This window comes from Mesoplodon bidens (genome assembly GCF_964165515.1).
Source record: "Mesoplodon bidens genome assembly, chromosome: 15".
Classification (NCBI taxonomy): domain Eukaryota; kingdom Metazoa; phylum Chordata; class Mammalia; order Artiodactyla; family Ziphiidae; genus Mesoplodon; species Mesoplodon bidens.
The window spans coordinates 44,527,380-44,541,557 of NC_138171.1; the positions used below are offsets into that span (position 1 = coordinate 44,527,380).

The 14,178-nt window shown below is 45.6% G+C and overlaps 1 protein-coding gene across 1 annotated transcript; it reads left to right on the top strand.

Annotated features, from left to right (window-relative positions):
• The first annotated feature begins 10,914 nt into the window (after positions 1 to 10,914).
• On the top strand, positions 10,915 to 13,177 carry SEPHS2 (selenophosphate synthetase 2). Its single transcript, XM_081257615.1, has one exon. The coding sequence runs from the start codon at positions 11,077 to 11,079 to the stop codon at positions 12,430 to 12,432; it is 1,356 nt and encodes a 451-aa protein (XP_081113741.1). The 5' UTR covers positions 10,915 to 11,076; the 3' UTR covers positions 12,433 to 13,177.
• The last annotated feature ends 1,001 nt before the right edge of the window (positions 13,178 to 14,178 follow it).

Here is a 14,178-nt window from a genome sequence, read left to right on the forward strand (position 1 = left end):
TATTGACTAGGCAAGGGTGTGGCAGCAGGAAGCTTCTGGGCGCTCAGGGACCAGCGGGCCTCTGGCTGATGTAATTGGCATCAGGAAATACAGGCTGGGGCCTCCCAGCCTCCCACATGAATCCACCAGGCCCAACTGCCTCGAAACCCAAGACAAATCAGGGCAAAGTTCTCTTTTCAGATTCACACAGAAGATCCGCTGGTGCAAATGCTGCTGGCTGCCATCAGCTGCTGTCTCCCGGCCCAGGCTCCTCACCCACGACTTCCTCTTGGGTGTATCAACACAAGCTGCTTTGGTCAGGATGGTTCTGACACAAGTATCTGGGTCACCGCAGGGCTCTTTCCCCTTCTTCCCACCTGCCAGGAGGTTAGGAGGAGAAACTCTCCAGAGGACGAGTTGAAGCCTCAGGGGAGAGGAGGTCACTAAGGCCACCACCCTATTCCAAGGCCCTTATGATCTCATGGCTAGGTGGGAAGGCCACCACCCTATTCCAAGGCCCTTATGATCTCATGGCTAACCTCATTCTAAGGTTCTAGAAACTCTACCTGGGTTTTCCCTTTACCTGGAGGGAGGGTTGAGCTGAACACACCACAGGTAGGGATCTTCTAAGGATGGCACCCCTTGGACATTCACCTGTAGTCCATGGGGCCCCCCATTGTCCCTGATTGACCTCATTTCGAGGGCTCCATTTCCAGCATCTGGGTGTGGGGTTCATTTTTGTGGCCAACAGAGCATGCAGTTCAGGGCCAGCAATCTGGGAATCAGTTCTGGGCCGTATTGTCTTGCTACGTTGTGCCAGTGAATCTCTTCACCTCTCTGGGCCTTGGTTCCTTCTTCTGTACATCACCCAGACTTCCATGGGACTCACCAATCTGTGAGCTCAAATAGGATCATATTCATCTTCATACCCCCATGTTGTTGCTCTATGACCCCCACCTGCTAGTACAAGATTTCCAGCTTCCTGCAAATCTTCTGTGCTATTTCAGAAAGTCTCATTCCCTGGTGTGTAAGCTGCTCCAGGCTTCATACCTTGGCTGCTATAACCTAGATAATAGTCACTGTGTATAAGAAGGATCTCTACTCCCCTCTGACAGCTAAGACTTCATTCCTGGGTCAAGCTCATTGGCGTATGAGTCTCCCCCCACCTTCAGGAAGCTCCTCTGTTCCCTCTTGAAAAGGTCTTCTATAGGGTCACCTCGGAAGTTTTCCAGGCATGCCCGGTCATTCTTGAACTTCCAAAGTGGCCACAACCCAAGTTTGGCCTGTTTTGTGTACAATGAAGATATCAGTAACGCCTGCCTGATAAAATTTTTTCCAACAAGGAAAAATTTGTTAAAACAAGGAAAATGACTCCCTGCCATCACTATACCTCAGTGGGAAAAAAGAAAACTTTTCCCATCTTCTCACTGGGTAGCTTGAGTCCATCTAGAAAATAGGTCAAGAGAATTCCCTGGTGGTACAGTGGTTAGGACTCCGCGCCTTCACTCCTGGGGGTCCAGGTTTGATCTCTGGTCGGGGAACTAAGATCCCACAAGCTGTGCCGCATGGCCAAAAAAAAAAGAAAAAAGAAAAACAGCACCTGGAAGACTGGTTATTGTAGGATGTGTTTGCACCGTCTGAAGTGTTTGGGGGAATATCTAAATCATCAAGAAGGCCTCCTCCCAGGGCTCACGACCAATCAGACTCTCCTCAACCCCTTCTGCCGCCCCTCCTCCAGGGAATATTCCTGAAGCTCCTTCAGAAACTATGGGCGACTCCCTTCAAGGCTTTGGATGACTCCCTATGAATTTGGAGGGTCTCGGCCAAATCTCACATTGTGGTAAGTAATAGGAGCCCACTTGAACTGGCTAAAATTAAAAGAATAAATTTGTTTAAAGAATATCACAAAACCCTTAGGGGAACCCCCCAAAACAACTGGGTCTTCTGGGTGGCTGGAGAGGGCACCCCATCTTCCCCCATTCTTCCCTTCCTCTCTGCAGGCCACCATTCTCCGCATCTTCAACAAAGCTCGAAAAAGTTTGCCCTTTATTGACCAGCTCATCCCAACTTTATGTATAGTTAATCGAAAAGACCATGGGGGCTAAGATCTCTGAATTTCCACGCTCTTAGGAGGATGAATCTGATTGACCCAGCTAGAGTCAAATGTAAACCCCACAGTAACCAGCTGAGGCCAAGGGAACAGAGTCACATCCTAAATATAAACCAGCATCTGGCCACCTCCTCCTCAATCCCTGGGTGGGGAAGTAGTCCTCAAGCAGAGGTTGGGGGGCTAGGGTGAGGCAGAAACGCCGAAAGTTCTTTGTTTCTTGGGGTAAATTTCAGTCTTACAACATAATTGGCTCAAACTTTCTTTAGCCTCATGTCCCACTTTTTCTTCCTCTATCTCTCATCAGCCTATCCCACTTGCCTGAAATGTGCATTCCCCATCACCACGTGTCAAAATCTGCCCAAGATCTTCTCTAAGGCTTTAAAATAAATAAATAAATAAATTTGGGCTTCCCTGGTGGCGCAGCGTTTGAGAGTCCGCCTGCCGATGCAGGGGACATGGGTTCATGCCCCGGTCCGGGAAGATCCCACATGCCGCGGAGCGGCTAGGCCCGTGAACCGTGGCCGCTGAGCCTGCGCGTCTGGAGCCTGTGCTCCGCAACGGGAGAGGCCACAACAATGAGAGGCCCGCGTACCGCAAAATAAATAAATAAATAAATAAATTTATTTATTTATTTTTGGCTGTGTTGGGTCTCCGTTGCTGCGCACAGGTTTTCTCTAGTTGCGGCGAGCGGAGGCTACTCTTCATTGTGGTGCGCGGGCTTCTCATTGCGGTGGCTTCTCTTTGTTGTGGAGCACGGGCTCTAGGCGCGCGGGTTTCAGTAGTTGTGGCTCGCAGTCTCTAGAGCGCAGGCTCAGTAGTTGTGGCGCATGACAGGTTTAGTTGCTCTGCAGCATGTGGGATCTTCCCAGATCAGGGCTCAAACCTGTGTCCCCTGCATTGGCAGGCAGATTCTTACCCACTGCACCACCAGGGAAGCCTTTCTCTAAGGCTTCATGCCAACTTCTCCATGCCATACTTTATGGTAGTTTCCACTAGAAGTGTAGTAAAAACAATTTCAGATTTGAAAGATCTCCTGAATATCACCTAATTCAACCCTCCCTCGCCTCACACAAGTCCCTTATGTATTACCTCCCACTAAAATCTTCAACCAGGCCCCGCTCACACACCTCCAGAGCTAGGGTGCTCACGACTTCTCAAAGAGATCCATTGTGTCTCCGGCGTCTCTGCCTGTAGGAAAACGCTTTCTTGTATTACATGCCAATTTGCCTTCCTGTGACTTCCATGCTTTAGACTTGGTTCTGCCCTGTGGAAATGCCTAGGACTAATCTTTTCACCTTTCCACCCGGAAAGCCCTCAGAAATTTGGATATGGCTCATGTCAACCCTTAGTCTTCTCTCTTCCAGGCTGAACATCCTCAGTTATGTCCAATATTCCCCATAAAACAGTCTCAAGTCCTCTGACCATTCCAGGAGGAGCACATTTCAACTACCCTCCTAAAATCTGGTGCCTCAAAATAAATACAACAGGGATATTCAAGGAAATCTTTAAATTACAAAAAAAAAGGAAGAAAATAAATTAAATCTCCAACATAATAAGAATTTGGTTATATCGATTAAACAAATCGATTTTAAACAATACTATGCAGCCTTTATCAAAATACGGTAGATTTACATATACTAGCATAGCAAGATTGTCATGGTAGAAAAAAAGCAAGTTATAGAGCAGTGTGTGTTACATCTTATTTGTCTGCTAGGCAGGAAGTCTGTCTTTCTCAGCTTCTCTCTCCCCCATCTCTCTGCCTCTTAAACATTTCTTTTTTTCGTGTATATATAAAACAAATTGGGGGGAAGATAATGACTGAACTCTGCATAGTTATTTCTAAATTCTAGAGATGTCTTGAGTTATTTCTAGAATATAGAGGATAAGGGATCTTTCATGCTATGATTGTTATGTCTGTAATGTTTTTTTGTTTTTCTTTTTGTAAAGAACACATATTACTTTCATAATCAGAAAACAACAACAACACTAATAAAGGATTTGCAATGCTTTGGTGAGCTCTGAATATCAGGGTGTTGATCTATTTCCTCATTCACATTCTTTTCATTTATTCATTCAACCAACGCTCTCTAAGGCCTTCTCTGTGCCAGACCTGGTGCTGGGCCTTGGGCTCTTAGAGGCTAGTGATGTGTGATTCCACCTGTGAGAAGCTCACAGATGTCAGAGAAAACCTAGCATGATAAATGCTAGAACAGAGGAAATCACAGAGCTGAGGGATCAGAGTGGGGGGACTTCCTGGAGTCTTGAAGATAATAGTGTTTGTTGGCCATAAAGGGCTTTTGGGTGATTGAGAGCAGCCTTGCAAAGGCCTGGAGGCAGGGAGAGCTGTGCTGTCGTCCGTCCACCCCCTCCACCTTCTTCCCTCTAGTCCAAGCCACCACCATCCCTCACCATCCTCTGCAGCATTCTTCCCCTCCAGTCTATTTTCAACCTAGCAGCCAGAGTGATCTTTCAAAAACACAAAGGCAACCATGTCATCCCCCTGCTCAAAACTAATCTTGTGGCTTCCTCTTTCTATTAGGAGAAAAAGTCCAAAAATCCTCCACATGACCCATCAGATCTTGCACTCAAGCCATCAGGAAATCTGTTGGTTTCAAAACATACCTTGACTCTGACTGCCTCTTACCATCTTCACTGTAGCCACTGGTGCAAACCACCATTGTCTCTCTCCTGGGAATGACCTGCAGGAGCCTTCTCACTGTCCCTCTGATTCCACCTCCTGAGCCCACCTGCCCTCACCTTAGGCAGAGTCATCATGTCAGTCCTCCAGTCTAAACCTTCCAGTGGCTCCTATCTCACCCAGAGCCAAAGCTAAAGGCCTTATAGTGGCCCACGGGCCCTGCATATCAGGCGTTTCATTGCCCCTCTGACATCACCTCTTCCAGCCCTTCTCTCGCCCAGCCACTGGCCTCCTTACTCTTTCGCCATCACATCAGGCGTGCTGTGTCTTGGGGCCTTTGCTCTGGGTGTTTCTCTGTTTGGAATGCTGTTCCCCCAGATGATCACATGACTCCCTCCCTCCTCATCTTCAAAACAGCTCTGGTGATCTCTATCTCTGCCTCAGAATCCTCCATTCCCCAAGTTCTGCCCTCACCCCGAATCTCTTTCTCTCTCTGGGTCTTATGGCAGGAGTTCACTCACTAGGGTTTCTCACATTTGCCCCAGATACAAAGATGAAACTTCCTGGCATTTGGGATGGTGAAAGGTGGTTAAGAGTGTGAGAGCTGTGGCCATGAGTGTCATTTCTCAAGTCTTCTGAGGCAGAGCCTGTTGCTAGAAATCCCATGAGGCAAGTCCAGGAGAGGTGGGAGTTGGGAACTAGGGCTGAACCTGGCCTGGGTCAGGTCCAAGGCAGGGACCACCAATGGGGACACTGACCTAGGTGCCAGGCCAGAGCGGTGGGGACTCAGGCCGACAGGAAAAGTTTTGGACCTTTGGGGTTTGACTGCAGACTAAAAACCATAACAAAGTTAGATTATGTCAATCCTACAATGACCTGTGAAGCACTATGTCCTGTGCTACCTCCTCCTTACCCTGTGCCACATCTGTCCGACTTCATTACCTTTAACACTCCCTACTCACCATGCAGCAGTCACCCTGACCGCCTTGTTGTTCCTAGACCACCCCAGGCACACTCCTTCCTGCCCCAGGACCTTTGAACTTGCCAGTCTCTCTGTCTGAAACACTCTTTCCCAAATATCTGCATCCTTATTCCTATCTTTAGTCAGGCCTTTATTTCAAAGTCACCTTCTCAGTGAGGCCTTCCCTGACCACAATCACACAATACACACTCACATACAAGAATTCTTACCTCCTTCTCTCCAGACTTTATTTTTTCTCCTTAATATCTATCCCTAACCAACAAAGGATTGCTCTTATCTAGTGCTATCTCTCTCTTCATTAACATGTCAGCTCCACGAGGACAGGGATTGCTGTCTGTTGTGTCCACTGATATAGCTCCAATATCCAGTGCAGTGGCTACCACAAAGGAGGTCTTCTATACATATTTGTGAATGAACCAGGGAGAGTCTCCAGCATCTATTACATGCCAGATATTTTTCAGCCATTATTTTATTTCTTACTAGAAATAAATGGGATGATCCCATTTTTGTTAAAAAAAAAAAAAAAAAGGTGTATATAATACACAGAGCACACACTATGTCGCTCCATACAGCCTGGAGGGAATGGCTGGGCGCCCCCTGGGGCCCATTGTGAGGTGGTGGCCCTCCATATAGCATGGGAAGAAAAATGTCTGAACTTAGCCCTGCTCCACTAAGGTGTCAGTAGCAATTCTCTCTGGGAGGAGGGATTTCAAGTGATTTTAACTTTTTTCCTTTTTACGAAGTTGCATTTTGTGATTTTTCTACAATGACAAGACAATGATTTTGTAACAAGAAAAAATTTTAATGGAGAGTGTACTGAGACTACTGAAGTATTTTCAGTGTACTGAAAATGCACTAAATGTATATTTTCAGGAATTCCCTGGTGGTCCAGTTGTTAGGACTCCGTGTTTCCACTGCAGGGGGCGCAGGTGCTGTTCCTGTTCGGGGAACTAAGATCCCACATGCCTCGAGGTGCGGGGCAGGCCCCCTCCCCAAAAAAGTGTACTGAACCCTAAAGTGTAGTGTTATAATTCTGAATGATTATCATAATGGAAAAAAGCCCCAAGGCTTTTGTTGTATGTGAAAATCAAATGGGGGTGGGTGAGGGGTGAGATAGGAGTAGGTGATTAAGAGGTACAAACTACTATGTATAAAATAAGTAAGCTACAGGATGTATTGTACAGCACAGGGAATATAGCCAATATTTTATAATAACTTTATTTTTTTAATTAATTAATTAATTAATTAATTAATTATTTTCACTGCACCGGGTCTTAGTTGTGGCACACTGGATATTTGTAGCGGCGTGCAGGATCTTTAGTTGCGACATGTGGACTCTTAGTTGCAGCATGCGTGAAGTATCTAGTTCCTTGACCAGGGATTGAACCTGGGTCCCCTGCATTGGGAGCACTGAGTCTTAGCCACTGCACCACCAAGGAAGTCCCAAAAATAACTTTAAATGGAGTAAATCTATGAAAGTTTTGAATCACAATGCTGTACACTTGAAACTAATATATTGTAAATCAACTATACCTCAGATTCTCTTATTCTTTCTCCCGTTGCGGAGCACAGGCTCCGGACGCGCAGGCTCAGTGGCCATGGCTCATGGGCCCAGCCGCTCCGTGGCATGTGGGATCTTCCTGGACCGGGGCACGAACCCGCGTCCCCTGCATCGGCAGGCGGACTCTCAGCCACTGCGCCACCAGGGAAGCCCTCTCTTATTCTTTAAAACCCTCTTTCTTCTCCTTTGCCTGCTCTCCCAACCCCACCTCCAGGCTTTTACCTTTGCAATCTTTGACCCAAATGGTAAATGTAGTTCAATGAATCTCTCAGTGAAAAAATAGGAAAAAGATAAAAAGGATGCTTTCGAAAGCTCATGATGCGGTCACAAGGATCCACCCAGGTGGATGGCCTGCACAAAGGCAGTTGAACTTGTCTTTCTGGCCCAGTAGGTTGGTCACTGGCCAAGGCAAATTCATGACTTTTTTTGCACTGGCCCGGGTGAACATTGCTCCCAGGTAGAAGTGACAGGGAGGGATATGGATGCAAATCTTCCCCCAAAAGAGTCCTGCTTCCTTGAGGGGCGTGGTAAGGGTTGTTAGTATTATCAAGGGGACCCCCGGAATGAGGGGTAGAGCACCAGCCTTCAGGTCAGACAGACTTGGGTTTGCAGTTCTCACTAGGTTGATTCCCAGCTGGTGCAAGACTCCTAACCTATCAGGGACCTCAGTTTCTGCATCTGTAAAATGCAGATAAGAAAACCAATTTCCTGGGGCTGCTCTGAGGAGGAAATGAGGAGATAAATAAATGCAAAATGCTCAGCACCATCATATGGCTCATCATATGTGCTCAGCAAACTGTATTGTATAAAATGATGTATTCATTCAACAAATGTTATTGCCATGTAAAGTGCTAGGGTGGATGAAACAGAGCAGCCCCTGCTCTGTGGAGCTTACAGACTAGTGGAACAGATAGTCATGGTGTAATCACACGAATAAAGAATTACAATTGCGCTAAATACTGAGAAGGAAAAGTCCAAAGAACTAAGAGAGCATATAACCAGGGGCAACTGATCTAGCCACTTTTTAACCCAGAAGAGGTGACTACAGACAAACTAGAATGTTTTTGTTTTTCCCTTAATGATAAGAGAATCCTTCACATGTACAATATGCTGAACGTTTTGCAAAGAACTTTTCGTAGATGAGATTTTCATATGATCCAAAGCAGAGATGATGACCCTCATTTTACAGAAGTGGAAACTAAGGTGTAGAGAGGTTATATAACTTCCTTAAGGCCAGACAGCTCATTGATAGCACACCCAGAGATCAGACAAAACCCAGAAGTCCTTTGCTTCCACATCTATTGCTTTTTCAGTATATCATTTTTTTTTAATTCTGAAATACAGCATACTTTCTTCTTTTTAAAATGTTGAAATATAGTTTACTTACGAAAAGCATGGGGAAATATATGTGTATGGTTTAAGGAATACCTATGTAACTACCACCCAGCCCAAGGAACAGAGTTTAACATAGCTCAGAAGTCCCCTTATATACCCTTCCCCAGAAGTAACTCCTATGCTAAACTTTGTTAATCATTCATTCTCTTACCTTTTAAAAGAGTTTTTATCGGGGCTTCCCTGGTGGCGCAGTGGTTGGGAGTCTGCCTGCCGATGCAAGGGACGCAGGTTCGAGCCCGGGAGGGTCCCACCTGCCGCGGAGCGGCTGGGCCCCTGAGCCATGGCCACTGAGCCTGCGCGTCCAGAACCTGTGCTCCGTAGCGGGAGAGGTCACAGCGGCGGAAGGCCCGCGTACCACAAAAAAAAAAAAAAAAAGAGTTTTTATCATTTATGCATCTCAGTGATATATTATTGCTGTTTATAAATGGCATCTTAGTTTATGTTTTCTATAGCTCGCTTCTTACTCCCAATGTTTTGTTTTTGAGATTATTCATGTTGATGATGCCTATATCTCATTTTTACAAATAAATAATATTCCATTGTGTGATTACACCACAATTTATTTGTGCACTCCCCTGCTAACAGACATTTGGATCATTTCCAGTGTTTTACCATTATAGATAGCTTTTCTTTTTCCTTTGGGAGATAAATGAATTTGTTTTTATAAAAAACTTTTGAAGATGTTATACGTTTTGTGAATTTAAAGTCCAGTCCCTACACCCACATTATCAGTACTGTATGATAGTAGGTTCTATCATTTATTTTGAGTTTACCATCAGCCAGGAACTGTGTTAGGAGATTTACACACATTTTAAAAATTTAATTCTCTTAACATTCTTATTTGATATGTATTATTATCTTCAGGTGAAAGGACTGTTTGTTTTTTGTTTTTTTGCGGTACGCGGGCCTCTCACTGTTGTGGCCTCTCCCGTTGCGGAGCACAGGCTCCGGACGCGCAGGCTCAGCGGCCATGGCTCACGGGCCCAGCTGCTCCGTGGCATGTGGGATCTTCCCGTACCGGGACACGAACCCGTGTCCCCTGCATCGGCAGGCGGACTCTCAACCACTGCGCCACCAGGGAAGCCCTAAAAAAATTATTTTAAGTTCCAATGTTAAAAGAACAAAAAGACAATACAATGAAAAAATCTTCTGTCCCCTAACCACCTCATTCTCTCCCCAGAGGCAATCAAAATTACTTATTACTTATATAATAATTATTATAAGGTCTTTATGAGAATTAAATTAGTTAATATATGTAAAGTATTTAGAATCCTGCCTATTAGAACTGTAACTACTATCAGGATAATCACATCGATGTTTTCTCATTCTTTTTTACAGTTGCCTGATAGTCTATTATATAAATGTATCACTATTTTAATCATAGTTGATAAACATTTAAGTTGTTCCTGTATGTTTATAGCACAGCAGTAAATAACTATTATTTCCCACTCACATAGGTGAGTACATCTAAAGGATAAAATTCTGCAACTGGAACTGCTGGGTCAAAGGTATTTAACACAGTTATAATTTTAATAGATATTGGCAAACTGCCCTTCATGAATACATCACAGATTCTCATATATATTAACTTAAAGAGATAGAAACTTTGGAATAGAATAAACCTAGGTAAGCTACTTTGTTGTTCAGATGAGTCAGCTGATGCACGGGAGAGGGAAAATGACTGGCACAGGCAGTTAGTAGTGGAAACAGCACCAGAACCCATGCAGATGTCTGGACTTCGGGTCTTAAATGCTTTAAAGTCCATGTTAACATTTCATTATTATTATTATTATTTTTAACATTTCATTATTTTGATGCTGCAGCTTGCTTATATAATAGTAGTAACTTAATAATTAATTTCTCACTATTCTTTCCGATTTTTCCCTGGGCTATTTTCCTACCCTGGATTGATCATGCGCGCTGTCTTGGACAATTCTGACCGGCTTGAGGTTTGCCAAGTGACCCATTTGCCCTTGTCTTCGAAAATGCTGGATTTGGTAAACTGCGTCTAGGGAAACAGAGCTCCGCCAGCCACTCCCAAGAGATCATTTAAATTACATCAAGGGAAATGAACCAAGGTATTTGTTCTGTAATGTCTCCGAGGTCAATTTCCCAAGCTGGTGGTTGATTAGTAATACATCTTTTAGACCAAAGGAAGCCCGCCTCTCGAGGGCAAAGTCATCATTGGTTGGTACGGCTGTCAATCACCAGGGGTATAAATATGGGTTGCCGGCGGCTCCTCCTCCCGGACGGCCAGGAGCGCGTGGGGTGACGGCAGTCAGGCTGCGCGAGTCGTGCCGGGGAGGCGCTTTGCGGTAATATCTGACTGTTACTACTTAATAACTGGAGTGGAAAGTAAAAAGGACCTTTGCTCCTCTCTCCTTTTTTCCCCTCCCTGCCGGGCAGGCGTGATGGCGGAAGCCGCGGCGACGGTTGCCGGCGGAGAGGCGATGGCGGCGGTGGCGGCGGGGGAAGGCTCCTCGGGCCCGACAGGCTTGCCTCTAGGCCGGGGCTTCTCGAGCTACCGGCCCTTCGAGCCCCAGGCGTTGGGCCTCAGCCCGAGCTGGCGGCTGACCGGCTTCTCCGGCATGAAGGGCTGAGGCTGCAAGGTCCCGCAGGAGACGCTGCTCAAACTCCTGGCGGGACTGACGCGGCTGGAGGTGCGGCCTCCGCCGGGCCGGGGCCTGGTCGGAGGCCGTGAAGAGACGGCCCAGGAACCCGGCCTGCCGGTTAGGGCGGAACCCAGCCCAACCTTACCAACCCTAGGCATTGGGATGGACTCCTGCGTCATACCCCTGAGGCACGGAGGCTTGTCCCTGGTGCAGACCACCGACTTCTTTTACCCCTTGGTGGAAGATCCCTACATGACGGGGCGCATAGCTTGTGCCAATGTGCTGAGTGATCTCTACGCCATGGGCATTACTGAATGTGACAACATGTTGATGCTACTCAGCGTCAGCCAGAGTATGACTGAGGAGGAACGAGAAAAGATAACACCACTCATGATCAAAGGCTTTCGGGATGCTGCAGAGGAAGGAGGGACTGCAGTGACTGGTGGGCAAACGGTGGTAAACCCTTGGATTATCGTCGGTGGAGTTGCCACTGTGGTGTGTCAACCAAATGAATTCATAATGCCTGACAGTGCCGTTGTTGGGGATGTGCTTGTGTTAACCAAACCCTTAGGAACCCAAGTTGCTGTCAATGCCCACCAATGGCTGGATAATCCTGAAAGATGGAATAAAATAAAGATGGTGGTCTCCAGAGAAGAGGTAGAGCTGGCCTATCAGGAAGCCATGTTCAACATGGCTACCCTAAATAGAATTGCTGCTGGATTAATGCACACGTTTAATGCCCATGCAGCCACAGATATCACAGGCTTTGGCATTCTGGGTCACTCTCAGAACCTTGCAAAACAACAAAGAAATGAGGTGTCCTTTGTCATTCATAATCTGCCAATCATTGCCAAGATGGCTGCCATCAGCAAGGCCAGCGGGCGCTTCGGGCTCCTTCAGGGAACCTCAGCAGAAACTTCTGGGGGGTTACTGATTTGTCTGCCAAGAGAACAGGCAGCTCGCTTTTGTTCGGAAATCAAATCTTCAAAGTATGGAGAGGGCCACCAAGCCTGGATTGTTGGCATTGTGGAAAAGGGAAACCGGACAGCCCGGATCATTGACAAGCCTCGAGTTATTGAGGTCCTGCCTCGAGGATCCTCTGCTACCGCTCTTGCTCCTGAGAATTCCAGTACCTCCTCTGAGCCTAGCTTGTGAGATGGAATAGGGGAAGTTGTTTGGACTGTAGAGCCTTTGTACAGAATCATGGACAATTCTCAAGAGTTGATTTTAGGAAATTTCCAAAGAAGGCTGCCTGCATAATAGTTCCAGCTGCCCTTTGTAGGTGATTTGAATCAGCCCATCAAAAGCTTCACATTCCAAGGCCAGAAGTAACATTTTGGACTTTCGGGGGGTAGGTTTGTTAATCTCTTGAGTGGAAAAAGAGCAGAAAACCCTCTGTTTCCTCTTTCCAAGAGCAAGATGAGGCTACTCAGGTTTGAGAGATTTTTCTCAGCACAGGGTTCATTGATTTCTGCCCAGGGAGTGAGATTATTTAAAATTACATAGACACCAAAAATAAGTTGCAAGAAGAAAAACATTTAGATCAGAAGCAAATAAGTTTGGACCAGTACTGTTGATAAATCTAAATTGTTAAGGGAGATGAAAATGCAATGTCAAATTCTTTTTAGATTACTCTGAAATACTGGCTCTTTCCTACTCTGGACAAGAATTGAGCAGCTTGTCCAATGACTGGGAAAGGAGGACCTCCAACCACCTTACTTGGTCTCTGTTAATGACGTCTCTCCCTCTAAACCCCTTTAAGGACTGGGAGAGGCAGAGCAAGCCCCAGAGCCCAGGCCTTGGTGGACATTAAGATGTTAAATTCTTGTGCTGAAAATTCCTGGTGATTTAATCAATAAAGTGATTTCTAGTGAAATAAAGAGGATTTGGTTGAAAAATTCTTCTGGCTAATGTTTTTATCCTTGGAATTCTGAATGTTTTACAGTCTTATAAAATGAACCAACTGATACATTTAGCGTTGACAGTAAAGGACTCAAGAACAGGCATAAATCCCAAGGACTAGAGGGTGGGAAAGGAAATAGGTAAAGAAAGGTGTCAACAAATCTTGGAACATGGAAAGTAGGTGGAAGAGGGGTAACTGACTTAGAAGAACAGAGGAAGCCGAAGTATAAATGCCTTCAGAGTTGGGGAACACTAACAGGAAGCAAGGAGATACGCTCCGAATGTACTAAGGAAGGTGGGGTCAAAGGGTGGGGATGAAAACGGAGATACTGGTTAAAAATTTATGCACAGGGCAATTAGATCTTTGCAGTTCTCAATCTTCTCCCCTGTGTCATACAACCAGGTGACTGCCTCTCACCTGTGTAGGTAAACGGAGGTTTGTTTTCTGGAAAATGTGAATTTAAAAAATACTGTAAAGTCAGGGGCACCAGGCAGAGCAGAGGACAGGGAACCTCACCAAAAACAAGAATAAAGACAAAAATGAGATTGCCCAGCCCCCTCCCTCAGCTTAGCTATTAGAAACACTGTCCAGGAAGCTTATACCGCCCCTGCCTGGAGCAGGTGGAATATACTCCTCTGGAGAATATAAACCTGCCCAGAAAAAAGACCTATAAATACAAACATTTAGGGAGTCCCCGGTGAAAATCCCTGTACTGGGAAGCCTCCCAGTTGAAAAGCTTCACTCAAGCACATTCTTTTTAATGCCTCATTCTCAAATATGAGCAGGCAAGGATCACCAGATATTTGAGGCAAGCCTCCAACTTGAAAGAAGTCAAAGCAAACAAACTCAAGAAAGACAATACAGGGAGCAAAAGAATAAAAAGAGCAGAAATAAAAGAAGATAAAGTATCCATTAAAAGATAATAAGAGAGCAAAGCACTTAGAATATAAAAATATAGCTACGATCTTAAAATTCAGTAGATTTAGAAGGTAAAGTTG